This window comes from Camelus dromedarius, chromosome 7 (genome assembly GCF_036321535.1).
Source record: "Camelus dromedarius isolate mCamDro1 chromosome 7, mCamDro1.pat, whole genome shotgun sequence".
NCBI lineage: Eukaryota > Metazoa > Chordata > Mammalia > Artiodactyla > Camelidae > Camelus > Camelus dromedarius.
In genome coordinates, this window is record NC_087442.1 from 47442632 (window position 1) to 47456846 (window position 14215).

Consider the following 14215-nt stretch of genomic DNA (forward strand, 5'->3'; position numbering starts at 1 on the left):
ACCACAGAAATACAAGGGATCATAAGAGGCTACTATGAGCAACTTATACACCAACAAAAAGGACAACTTAGAAGAGATGGACAGTTTCCTAGAAAGGTACAATTTGCCAAGACTGAACCAAGAAGAAATAGAAAATATAAATAGACCAATTACCAGTACTGAAATTGAACCAACAATTTAAAAACTCCCAACAAACAAAAGTCTGGGGCCAGATGGCTTCACAGGCGAATTCTACCAAACATTTAGGGAAGAGTTAACACCTATCCTTCTGAAACTATTCCAAAAAACTGCAGAGGAAGAAACACTTTCAAAGGGACTCATTCTATGAGGCTATCATCAAATCACCCTTATACCAAAGCCAGACAAGGATATCACAAAAAAAAGGAAATTACAGGTCAGTATCACTTATGACTATAGATATGAAAATCCTCAACAAAATACTAGCAAATCAACTCCAGCAATGCATTAAAATGATCATACATCATGATCAAGTGGGATTTATCCCAGAGATGCAACGATTTTTCAACATCCACAAATCAATCAATGTGATACACCACATTAACAAATTGAAGAATAAAAACCATATGATCATCTCACTGGATGCAGAGAAAGCTTTTGATAAAATGCAACATCCACTTATGATGAAAATTATCCAGAAAGTGGGAATAGATGGGACATAACATAATAAAGGCCATATATGACAAACCCACAGCTAACATTATACTTAGCGGGGAAAAGCTGAAAGCATTCCTCTAAGATCAGGAACAAGACAAGGATGCCCACTCTTGCCACTTTTATTCAACATAGTTTTGGAAGTTCTGGCCATAGCAATCAGAGGAGAGAAAGAAATAAAAGGAATCCAAACTGGAAACAAAGAAGTAAAACTGTCACTGTTTACAGATGACATGATACCATACACAGAAAACCCTAAACAAGTAACCAGAAAACTACCAGAACTCATCAATGAATTTGGTAAAGTAGCAGGGTACAAAAATCAATATACAGAAATAAGTTGCATTTCTATACACTAACAATGAAATAGCAGAAAAAAGAAATTAAGGAAACAATGCCATTTATCATCTCACCAAAAAGAATAGAATATCTAGGAATAAACCTACCCAAAGAGACAAAAGACCCGTACTCTGAAAACTATAAGACACTGATGAAAGAAACTAAAGACAACGTAAACAAATGGAAAGATATACCATGTTCTTGGATTGGAAGGATCGATATTGTTAAAATGGCCATACTACCCAAAGCAATATACAGATTCAGTGCTATCCCAATGACATTTTTTACAAAGCTGAAACAAAAAAATGTTAAAATTTGCATGGAAACACAAAAGACCCCAATAGCCAAAACAATCTTAAAAAAGAAGAATGGAGCTGAGAGAATCACACTCCTTGACTTCAGAATATACTATAAAACTACAGTAATCAAAACAGTATGGTATTGGCACAAAAACAGATACACAGATCAATGAAACACGATAGAAAGTCCAGAAATAAACCCATGCGCTTACAGTCCATCAATCTATGACAAAGGAGATAAGACTATACAATGGAGAAAAGACAGACTCTTCAATAAATGGTGAAGGGAAAACTGGACAGATATATGTAAGAGAACAAAATTAGAACATTCTCTAACACCATACACAGAAATAAACTCAAAATGGATTAAAGACCTAAATGTAAGACCAGATACTATAAAACTCCTAGAGGAAAACATAGGCCAGAATACTTTTGGACACAAATCATGGCAATATATTTTTTAAACCAGCTCCAAGAATAATGGAAATAAAAGCAAAAATAAACAAATGGGATCTAATTAAACTTAAAAGCTTTTGCACTGCTAAGAATACCATCAACAAAATAAAAAGACAGCCTACAGAATGGGAGAAAATATTTGCAAATGATGCAACTGACAAGGGACTGATTTCCAAAATATACAAACAGCTCATACACCTTAATATCAAAAAACAATCAACCCAATCAAAAAATGGGCCAAAGACCTAAACAGCCATCTCTCCAAAGATGACATACAAATGGCCAACAAGCACATGAAAAGATGCTCAACATCATTAATTATCAGAGAAATGCAAATCAAAACTACGAGATATCACTTCACATCAGTCAGAATGGCCATCATTAAAAAGTCTACAAACAATAAATGCTGGAGAGGGTGTGGAGAAAAAGGAACCTTCCTACACTGCTGGTAGGAATGTAAATTGGTGCAGCCACTAAGGAGGACAGCATGGAGGTTACTTAAAAAACTAAACATAGACATATGATCCAGCAATCGCATTTCTGGGCATATATATGGAGAAAAATATAATTCAAAAAGACAGATGCACCCTAGTGTTCACAGCAGCACTATTTACAATAGCCAAGACATGGAAACAACCCAAATGTCCATCGACAGATGACTGGATAAGGAAGATATGTGTATGTGTGTGTGTGTGTGTGTGTGCCCATGCATACATACACACACGCACAGGCACACACACAATGGAATACTACTCAGCTATAAAAAGAATGAAATAATGCCATTTGCAGCAACATGGATGGATTTGAAGATCGTCATTCTAAGTGAAGTAAGCCAGAAAGAGAAAGAAAAATGTCATATGATATCACTTATATGTGGAATCTAAAAAAAAAAAGAACACAAGTGAACTTATCTACAAACCGGAAACAGACTCCCAGGCTTAGAGAACAAACTTAATAGTTTCCAGAGGGTAAAGGGGGTGGGAAGGGATAAACTGGAAATTCAAAAATTGCACCCTTTGGGAAGTGACGGAAATGTTAGCTATCCTGATTGTGGTGGTCGTTTCATGGGTGTATACAGCTATCAAAATTCATCAAACTGTACATCTGAAATCTGTGTAGTTCACTGTACAGGAACCATTATCACAGTAAGTGTGTTTTTTAAAAAAGATAAGACAGTTCTACTGGAACTAACTACTCCCGTATTTTAGAAAAAAGTCATTTCGTTTTACTGTATACTGGATAGTGGACATAAAAATGTGGTTAACTGATATATCATCATGTTCACAATGGACCACCCTTTAGCTTTAGTCCTTCCCTTTAAAAGTGTTACTTAAGGGAAAGAAGTAATATTTTCCTGTCGGATAGTGGAATTTGGATAATAAGAAAATTCAGTTTAGCTGACTTCTTTTACCTGGCCCCACTTCTGACTTACCAATAGAAAATCCATACGTTCAAGCTTGTCATATCAGATATTAGCCCCTCTTTATGTGTGTGCTTTTATTTTTTTTAAATTGCACCTGCAATTTCTAATTGAAATTTTGTTTCTCTTTCAGTGTTGAAAAATGAAACGAAAGGATAAATAAATGCTTTAGACAAAATCCTCAAAGAAATTAAATATAAAGGCAGTTAAGTCTTACGGAAAATGACTTGCTTTTTATGAATGCTGACACTGAGACAAGGGCGAAAAACAATTAAGTGACGATTTCTGTTTAAGGACCAATCTTGAACTTCTTTATCTCTCAAATTTCCCATTTTATTTCAAAATAAAAATTCTCAGTTTACGAATTTTAAAACTGGAAGAAATCTTGAAGATCTTATTTTACATTTTCATTTTACAGATGAGTAAGTTGAGGCTCAAAAATTAATTTGCTTGGGAATCATACAACTTACTGATATCAGAGCAGGGGTTCAAGGCACCTGATTTCTAGTTTAGGCTTTCTATACTTTATCACCAGATGCAATTAGAGATGTCTATTCTTTTATGGCAACAATGGCCAAGAATAATCAAAGAAATCGGGTGGTGACAGCCTGAAGGCAAAGTAAGCACACAATCAACTGGGTCATCAGCCTGTACACACTGGCTGTTTAATAAATATTTGTTAGCTGTGATGTTCATAAACTCAGTCATTTTTCAACAAATATTTATGGAACATCTATAATGTGCCAGGCACTAGTGATATAAAAATGAACAAATTAAGAGTCTCTGACTTTAAGCAGCTTCCATTATCTTGAGATAGTCATCTACAACCACCTTACGAGTTAGAAAGAGTTACTAGCAGCAATTAAGAAAGAAATTTAAGTCCCTAGCTACTCAGTAGCAAACTGTAAGATAAATGAGAAATGGTGGTCACACAGTTTGTGTGCGGACTTTGTCTACTCCTAAGTGGTGTGGGTGTCCAATTAATTTCAAGCAATGAAAACTGGCTAGAATCTCAAAATAAGCAAATTATGTTGTACATGGAACAGAATAGAGAGCCCAGAAATAGACACAAATATAGTTAACTGATATTTGAAAAAAAATTATGTTGTACAATTAAACTATCATTAGGGGAATGACATTTCAGTTTATTAATAACCTTTTCCACACAGAAGTGTGTTTTCTGTGATGTCAGACAATTTTTGAATTTCCTTCTCTTAGCAAATATTATCATTAAAATTTATAATATACAGATACAAGGAGGTAGATTTCTTACACTATGTATATGGCAATTATATTTTTTGTATTTATATTTACAATTATTTTAATTATTTTTACAATTACCCTTAGTAGAGTTAACGTTTTTCATAATTAATGCAACTAATTACCAAAACTTCATTATTAGTCACTTATGGTAGGCAAAATTTCCCCTCCCCTACCAAAGATATCCAAGCACTAATCCCTGGAACTTGTAAATATGTTTTATTACATGGCAAAAGGGACATAACTAAGATTATAAAGGTTACCACAGGGGGATTATTCCGGATTATCTAGGTGGCCCAATCTAATCACACATGTTCTTAAAAGCGCAGAACTTTCTTTCAGCTGAAGTCAGATGCAACAGGAGAAATCAGAGAAATTAGAAGAGAGACCTGATCTACTGTTGCTGGAGCATGCAAAGTATGAGAAGGAATGTGGGCCTTCTCCAGGAGCAAACACCAGCCCCCTGCTGACAGCCAACAGGAAAACAGGAACCTACATCCTACAACAGGAAACACTGAAATTTGGCTAACAGCGTGAATGAGTTTGGAAGCAGGTTCTTCCCCAGAGCCTTTAGTAAGGAACACTATCCAGCCAACACCTTGTTTTCAACTTTGTGAGATGCTAAGCAGAGGACCCAGGCTGAGCCTACTATGACTTTTTACTTAAAGAAACTGTGGTATTAAGAAAATGTGCGTTGTTTTAAGCTCTTAACTTTGTGGTAGTCTGTTGTGGCAGTAATAGAAAACCAGTTACGTAAGACATAATCCTGAAAAAATTAAAGCCTAATAAAAATGAATTATTACTGATTATATGGTTCAGGATCTATGAAACATCTTCATTACAAGTATCAAAAGCATGTCAAGAATAAATTTTATCTCTCTAAGAAAATCTCAAGAATGTAACCAAAATGATTTTGGTTTAATAAACTGAGTATAGGGGAAAAAAAGCTTCTTTTACTCAAACTATTAACAAGATTGCCATGCTCTATTACATGATTATTAAAATACTGTAGTATTTTAAAGGATTTAAGTAAAATATTCATATTTAGAAACTACAGTAGATTATTTCCTAATATATTAACGGTAATTTCTCTCAGAAAAAAAATCTGCTGAGATTTTCAAATGGAATCAGATTTGAAAGGATATATGGAACAAATCAGACCTTTTAAGTTTATCTAGAGTAGTCATCAAGGGCCAATTACCTAGCTGTCAATAGTTCTGCCTATAATCTCATTTTCAAACCTAAGCTAAAATAGTGTATAAAGCATACTTTATGAATTATTAATATTATTTCTAATTTTATCATTTGATAACATGACATACCTCCATATTTATAAACCACATACCTCCATATTTATAAACCAAAATAATTTCAGGAGTGAACTAAGGGACTATATCAGTTTTCTAGGGCTTCTGTTTAAAAAAAAAAACAAAAAACAGAAAAAAACCCACAAAGTGGTTGGCATAAAAACAGCAGGTATTTGTTCTCTCAGTTATGGAGGCTAGATGTCCAAAATCAAGGTGTCAGTACTACAAAACTCCCATCAAAGGCTCTAGAGAAGAGCCTTCCTTGCTTCCTCCTAGCTTCTGGTCACTTCTGATAATCCTGACATTGGCTGGCTTACAGCTGCAGTTCTTCAAGCTCTGTCTTCACAAGGCCTTTTCCCCTGTGTCTCTTTGTCTTCTCCCCTTCTTATACAGATGCCAGTCATTGGATTTAGGGTCCAGTAGGTCCTAAATCCTAGGCACTGAGCACAGTATGACTTCATCCTAATTCATCTCACATGCAAAGAACCTATTTCCGAATAAGGTCACATTCACAGATAACGGGGATTAGGACTTGAACATATCTTTCTGGGAGACGCAATTCAACCCATTATAGGGACATTTAAAAATGCCCGGCATTGTAATCACAAATAAAAAACATACACTTTGTTCACTGAATAACTTTCACTAAATGTCCATTTGTAGCATATGTTTAATTCCTTACCAGACTTTTATATATAACTCACATTACAGAAACCATATTTTGATTTGTTCTAAGAAATCGAATTATTCAAACTGAGAAATCTGTAGTCCCTGGACCCCTACAATGCCTATCAAGAGGAATCTATCAGAACCTCCTGGACAATGCTTCTTACCTACCCAGCCTGGAATATCTGAACTTTTTATAAGTACACTCAATTCTCCTCTATCATCACCTGTGGATACAAGTAAATTAAAAGGGGGAGGAATGATAATTTGAGAGAACTCGTGTGGCTTAAATTTTCTTATAAGTAGAAGACTGAGAGTAAGGGGAGGTTAAGTGGGAGTGACAAAAGGGAAATAAGACTTAAGGTTCAGATAATTACTAAGGTAATGAGGAAGTTAAAAAAAAAAAAAAGAGTAAGACTTATAGGATATTCTGAGAGACTGGATGAGATTTGAGACCCTGAACTTGCAGGAACATAAATTTGTATACTGAGTAATTTTTCACTTCTTCCTTTAGCAATTATCTACTCAAATATAGAAGCCCTTTGGCCATTTTATTATTCTTTTTCAAAAGACAATCTCTGATCTACTGCAATGGTTTTAACTATCATCTACAAATGGACGGTGACGTCAAGATCCCAATTTCTAAACTCAACTATGAATGTGACTTTTCCTACCATGCCATAGAACACATCATTCAACACGTCACAAACAGAACTCAACAACTCTCTAATCCTTGTAATTCTTCAGAAATAAAGGGGAAAAAAACAAAAAAACACAAAAGAGGTAACGTCAGTAAAGATGGTGACCAAAAAAAAAAATCACTGCTCTATGAAAGGAATCAGAAAATTGAGAAAAAAACAAGTCAACCCTTTCAAACTCTGGAAATTAATCAAGGCTTGCAGTAACTCAGGGGCTGTTTAATTTTTTAAAAAAATAGCTCTTTCTTGGTAAGAACAGCAAGTTTTGCGATGCTTTAATTTGCCTAGTTCCACTTTCTACTCTCCAGCAGCCTGGCAGCCACCAGAGGGAGCAGAACAGAGCTGGAGCTTTCAAAACTCTTTTCCCAAAGAATCACCATTGTTTCTTTGGAGGACGCATAAAATACTGTTGTACTTCACTTTCCTTGGAAGTAGCCCAATGCAAAAACCTTCCTCTGGAAGTAGAAAATGGCACGTGTTGTCTAAAACAATTATAGCCATGTGTTTAAACTTCATGGATGTCCAGGGCAATGAACAACACTTGGGCCAAACAATAAAAAGGCTAAACAAAAAACTTAAAATAAAAAGCTGGGAGATACAAATATCCATAGGGGCTTTGAAAAGCTCTGACATACTCCTTGTAATGTAGAAGACTATATGGAAGCTTAGGGTTGTGAGCCTACCCAGGAAAGGGTTGAGAAGAACCAAACTCTCATCTATGTACTGTCTTATAAGACAGAATCAGAAGAGCAATAATGTCTGTGATATTCTTCCCAGCAACAATTTGTAACCTCAATCTAATCATGAAAAAAAAAAAAAGACAAACCCAAATTGAGGGATATTCTATAGGGCACCTAATCTTCCAGTGTGAAGGTAAGAAAAGACCAGGAAAGAATGAGGAAATTTCACAGACTGCAGAAGACTAGAGCCATGACAAATAAATGCAGTGTGGTATTCTAGACTGAACTCTGGAATGGAAAAAAGGATTATCTGTGGGAAAGTCTATAGTTTAATTAATAGTATTCTACCAATGTTAATTTCTTAACATTGTGTTATAAAAGAGGTTTGCAACAGAGGAAGCTGGGTGAAGGGTTTATGAGAACTTTCTATACTATCTTTGCAACTCTTTCGAAAGTATAAAAGAGCTTCATTTCATAACTCTTCTGTAAATTAAAATTACTTCATAATTTAAGAAATTATAAATAAATAAAATTAACAAGCTCTTAAAAGCTAAAAGGAAAAGATTAGGTCATCTACACAAAACAAGAAAAGAGTAACAATGAACTTCTTATTAGTAAAACGGATGCAAGGAGAATATAGGGCAGAGCCATTAATATTTTGAATGAATATAATTTGCAACTTAGGATTCTGTACTAACCAAACCATCACGTAAGTGGAAAAGCAAAACAAAGACATTTCAAAATTAGGTTACTTCCCTATGCCTTTTTGTAGGAAGCATTTCAGAATGTTTTCCAGAAACCAAGGAAATAAACAGAAAACTGAAGGTGTGAGATCTTGAGAACACTAGATCAAAACCAAAAGAGCAGGGGAAAAAAAGAGTCAATATTACAAACGCAGTAGCCCTAGAGAGGAATCAATCAGTGTTTGATTAGAAAGCTGGAGATCTCTAGGAATAAGAAGAAACTGGATGGAGCTGATACTTTCCTTGAAAAGTTAAAATAACAAGAGGAGGTGATAAAGTTAATCAACGCAAGGGGAAAGAAGGCAATTTGAAACTTCGGAGAAAAACAAAAAACACACAGGAGAGAAAAATAGGGAGGTGAAACTCTCACTAGTTTGTTCTCTCTGTGAGTCTGTTCCTTTTTTGTTATATTCACTAGTGTGTTTTATTTTTTAGATTCCACTTTTCAGTGGTATCATGAAGTATTTGTCCTTCTCTGTCTGACTTATCTCACTTAGCATAATACCCTCCAAGTTGCTGCCAATGGCAAAAATTCATTCTTTTTATGGCTGAGTAGTATTCCACTGTATTGATCTACCACTTCTTTTTTACCCATTCATCTGCTGGTGGACACTTAGGCTGCTTATGTATCTTGGCAATTGTATATAATGCTGCTATGAACATTGGGGTGCCTAAATCATTTCAAATTAGTTTTCATTTTTTTCAGATATATACCTAGGAGTGGAATTGCTGTGTCATATGGCAGTTCTATTTTTAGTTTTTTTGAGAAACCTCCATACTGTTTCCGTAACAGCTGCACCAATTTACATTCCCACCAACAATTCACAAGGGTTCCATTCTCTCCACATCCTTCCCAACACTTGTTATTTGTGGTCTTTTTGATGACAGCCATTCTGACAGGTGTGAGGCAATATCTCATTGTGGTTTTGATTTGCATTTCCCTAATGATTAGCAGTGCTGAGCACTTTTTCAGGTTCCTGTTGGCCAACTGCATGCCCAAAGTGAGGTAAATTCTCAACTCAATGCAAGAAGTCAATAGAGTGTTTAATATTGATGTATCAATAAATAACAGTATAAGCATACTATTTAGATATATGGCAGCCATCACAGGATGAATTCAAATGTAAAAATAGTTTAGAGATTAAATATGGTTTTCTCTGGGGAGCAAAATAGGGGGTAGGGCAAAGAGTCTCCTTAACAATCCAAGGTCTTCAATATGATTTTGATTTTTAAATACAACATGCATGTGTCATCTGAAAACTTTTTTAATATTTATTTTACCAAAAGCAAAAAAATCTGCACTATTTTCATCAGTGAATAAAAATAACTCATTTATTCATTCATAGTAAGGTGCTGACTGAGTTTTCCTGCAGTGCATTGGTTGGGTATTAGATAAAACATTGTTCTTCCCATGAATAACCAAGGTTTTAAATGCTTAATCAATACTTATTTATTTCAAAAGATACTATTTCATATTCTTTTCAGCAACTTTAATAAACATTGGAAGTTACTATATTATGTCTTTAAAAGTATATGCTGATATAAAAGCTAAACATTTTTCAGAATACCATGTTTAATTAAACAATTATGTATATGATGTATTCAATATGTTTGAAACACTGAAAGTAAGCTTAACGTATGTTAAATTCTGAATTATTCATGTTATTAAAAGATGATAATGGTGTGGACCATTTAAAAAGGAAGAAATTATGCTTTCAAATCATTAACCTTTGGTTTTGAAACATGTATTTATATAAATCCTTCAATAAATTTGTATTATCTATATGAGTGTGGATGTGCAATAGAAATTAACCTTAGAAATTCATTATTTCTCAAAGAAAATGATGAAACCATGTGAGAGGTTCCAAATTTTCTTGGCATCCCTAATCTGTCCCACTGCTAATGTAGGGTGGAATTACTACATACTGACATAAATAGCACAGTATTTTTCTAAAACAGACATCAATATTGTTATGGGCTTAATTTTTAATCACAACAGATTTGCCAATATGTAAGATGAGATGGCATTAGAAACTCCCAGGTAATATACACAAAGTTTTTAAAACTTCTTTTACATTAAAATTCTTGGTTTTAGCAAAATATTAACTCAGTGATTGAGCCATTATACTAAGACTCATCTGTATTACTAATCTACATGCATATCAAACTAAATAATTTTTAGTTATCACTTTAAATAGATTTAACAACCACTTTTTCTTACCTGAGACTACTTTCTAATCTGTAAAATGGAGCCAATTTCTAGCTCACAGTGCTGCTGTTAGAATCAAATGAGATAATATATTTGAAACATCTGATAAATGGTAGCTGAGCAATAAATGTTAGTTCTAGCTGCCATTTTGCCCTACATGTACCTTGATACAAGATAAAAGTTTAATGTCCAATTAAAAAATCTACTAAAATTATTAATTTATTCAATAATTAAATATTGTGTCTATATATGTGTGTGTGTATATATATACATATATATAGTGTTCTAAACAGAGAAAGTCGGTGTTACATGCAAAAAAAAAAAAGAAAAGAAAACTGCCCCATTGCCCTAACAGATATCAAGACTTAATATAAGCCTCTGGTAATTACAATAGTATACAGTATTGGTGTAGGAACTGACAAATAGATAAAAGCTTCAAACCAGAGGACCCAGAAACTGAGCCATTCTTAAAGGAGACATTAATACATGAGAGAAGTTTCATTACAAACCAGTGGAGAAAGAAATGGGCTACTCAAGAAATGGCTTTCCACATGAAAGAAAAATAAAATTGTATTTCCTTCCAGGCCATCATCAAAAAAATTCTAGACTGATAAAACACCAAACTTACCAAAAACAAAAAAACAAAAAAACAAAAAACAAAAACAAAAACAAAAACAAAAACCTTAAAAGACAATGAGAAGAATATATTTGATGCTCTTGATGCTTCAGTCAATTGTCCAGATTGTGAAAACACAAAAACTAGTAATAGTCACCAATAAAATAATTCAACTTTCTTTTCATCTATTTAAATACTGACAAAAAGTAATGTATGTGAGTTCAACATGCTAAGAATACAAGATAAGCAAATGGAAAAAATTCAAAGTCATGTAATTATGCCAATAAAGCTTATAAAAAGTAGAATAAAATATATCTCAGAAATGAGGTAAAAAATTTTGATCTTAAACATCTTTCATATAATCACGACACTGAATTCTCCTTAATTTGCGTATTTCCAATTTGATAGCTAATTATCACTAAAATTTTCATCTAAGCAATGAAAAAAGAAGTAAAAATACAGGTCCTAAAATAAACCAACTAACCTGTATGGGTTCTTCTATGTCTCTGAAGCTCATCACTCCTTGTAAATCTTTTCCCACAAAACATCCAGTTGCATATAAAAGGTCTTTCTCCAGTATGCCAGCGAAGATGTGCTCGTAGGTGAGATGTTTTGCCATAAACTTTTCCACATCCTTCAATATGACAGATATGTTGTTTCTTTTTTCCTGGTTCATTACTGCCTCTAACAAAAACAAAAACCAAATGTTAATTACACTCCCAAACATCAAGCTTATAATTAAGGAAAAATAAGAGGAAATCAAGGTAATTAAATGATGTTATTCTAAATGGGTTTTTAAAATCATGATGCTACAACCGTAGTTACAAATAAGAAAAATTTCAATTAAAAATGTTTTTAAAAACCCAAGCTGTGTAGTAAACTCAGAAGTACTATGAAAACACCTTAATCTTAGAGAGTTTATGTTCTGCCATGGGATTCATGTTCCTTTCCTAGTAGGCTCCTCCCTTGGGAGAAACATCTCTTCAACCTCTTCAAAGCACTTGAACATTCTTCTCTCAAATACCAAAAGATGATAATCCTCATTTAAAAGAATAAGGTTCAGAGTTTCACTTCCAGAAAAAACAGCATGAGGAGCTTCATGGATCTACACTCCCCAGTGAAACCGGCAAAAATGATTAAAAAACAAAAAAGCAAATACCATTTACAATCTCTGGAAATGGCCCTATGAGTATACAGCAAATAAAGAAACATTTATTCATGAAAATCAAATAGAACTTGCTAAACAGTGAAGAGTCTACGGTATTTGAAGAAAGACTCACTCCCGTTCTCCTTCCTCCTTCCACCTCTCTGACATAGAAACACTATAGACTGGTGCAACGGAGAACAGGGTTCCCTTTTCTCTCACCTTCCAGTTGGAGGGTATTTTCTCAGGAGGGGCAGGGCATCATCATTTCTCAATCTATCCTTAATTATCTGTTGCTGAGACTAAGTTCCAGGTAAGTGTGGCTGACAGATTAGGAACTCCTTTCTTCCACCCAATCCCAATCCCTGAGACACAGGCTCTACCTTGGATGAGGCATGATGAAAACATTGGGGTCCAGATTATCCATGACCCAGCTCATTTGCAGTTCATAAATCAGAGATTCCAAGCCTGGGGAGACAAGCTAGTAAAACCTGAGGCTACTGCTGCTCCATTCCCCACAAGTGCTCAGCTCCTACAGCAGGAATGCCTAGGGAGAAATGTGCCATTGTCCCAACCCCCCAGTTCAAGAGCCATAGTACAGAGATTTTGGCCAGAGGGAGAGCACACTGTAAAACAGAAAGCTCCAGTTCTCTTCCCCCAAAGAAACTGACTTCATTTGCAACAGAGTGTGGAGAGGTTTGCTCTTAGAAAACAGTGGAGACTGCTGTAAAAGGCAATTGGGAGGAGACTAACACACTCATTGCAGTAACAGACTAAACTGCAGACTGACTGGCTGGGATACCAGAGAGAACTGAGGAAAGAGGCAGCTGGCAGGAGCTCTACAGAATCAGAATAAATCTCAATCACAGACCTAATTCCCAGTCCTGGCCCTTTAAAAACCTGATTGGATCAGTCTGTGGAGGAATATGCACTTCAGGGAATTGTTGAAAACAATAGAGCAATCAGTTGGCAATTAGTGGAGTTCAACAGCTGGGTGTGGTCGGGAAAAGAGCCAAAAAGATCCCTACCAAAACCACTGCCATCCCACGGTCACTGGGGAGCCACATGCATCAATGGGGGTGGGGGAGAGGGGGCAGAGAGTCTCACTAAAATAATCCAGCTAGTCACTAAATAAACAAGCAAACAACAATAACAAGCCAGAGGTGGGAGGAGGACAACTTAAGAGTTGCTACAATGTATTATTTCAATTCTCCAGTTTTCAACAAAAAATTATGAGACAAGCAAAAAACAAGCAAGCAATAAAAGAAAGTATAACCTTTACATTAGGAAAAAAGTAGGCAAGAGAAACTGCCTGTAAGAACAACCAAATTTAACAAGACTGCAAAGTAGCCATTATAAATATATTCGAAGAACTAAAGGACAACATGATTAAAAAAGGTAAGCAAGGTATAATGACAATGTCATACCAAACAGAATATCAATAAAGAGCTAGAAATAATTTTTAAAAGAACCAATTGGAAATTCTTGAGATAAAAAGTCCAACTGAAGTGAAAAATTCACGAGGGACTCAAGTGAAAGAAGAAAGCGAAACTGAAGGTAGATCAATAGAGATTATGCAATCCAAAAACCAGACAAGAAACAGAACGAAGAAGAATAAACAGAATGTCAGACAAACATGGGATGCCAACATATGAATAAAAAAAACCAGGAGGAGAAGAGACAGGAGGAAAAGGGGGTGGGGGACA

The 14215-nt window shown here is 34.9% G+C and overlaps 1 protein-coding gene across 1 annotated transcript in view; it reads right to left on the reverse strand.

The window, feature by feature from the left end:
* Nucleotides 1-14215, reverse strand: part of SP4 (Sp4 transcription factor) — a 59886-nt gene that overhangs the window by 5299 nt on the left and 40372 nt on the right. The window contains exon 5 of the mRNA XM_031455026.2: nt 11850-12049. Coding sequence (XP_031310886.1) covers nt 11850-12049 — 200 coding nt within the window. The remainder of the gene's footprint in view (nt 1-11849; nt 12050-14215) is intronic.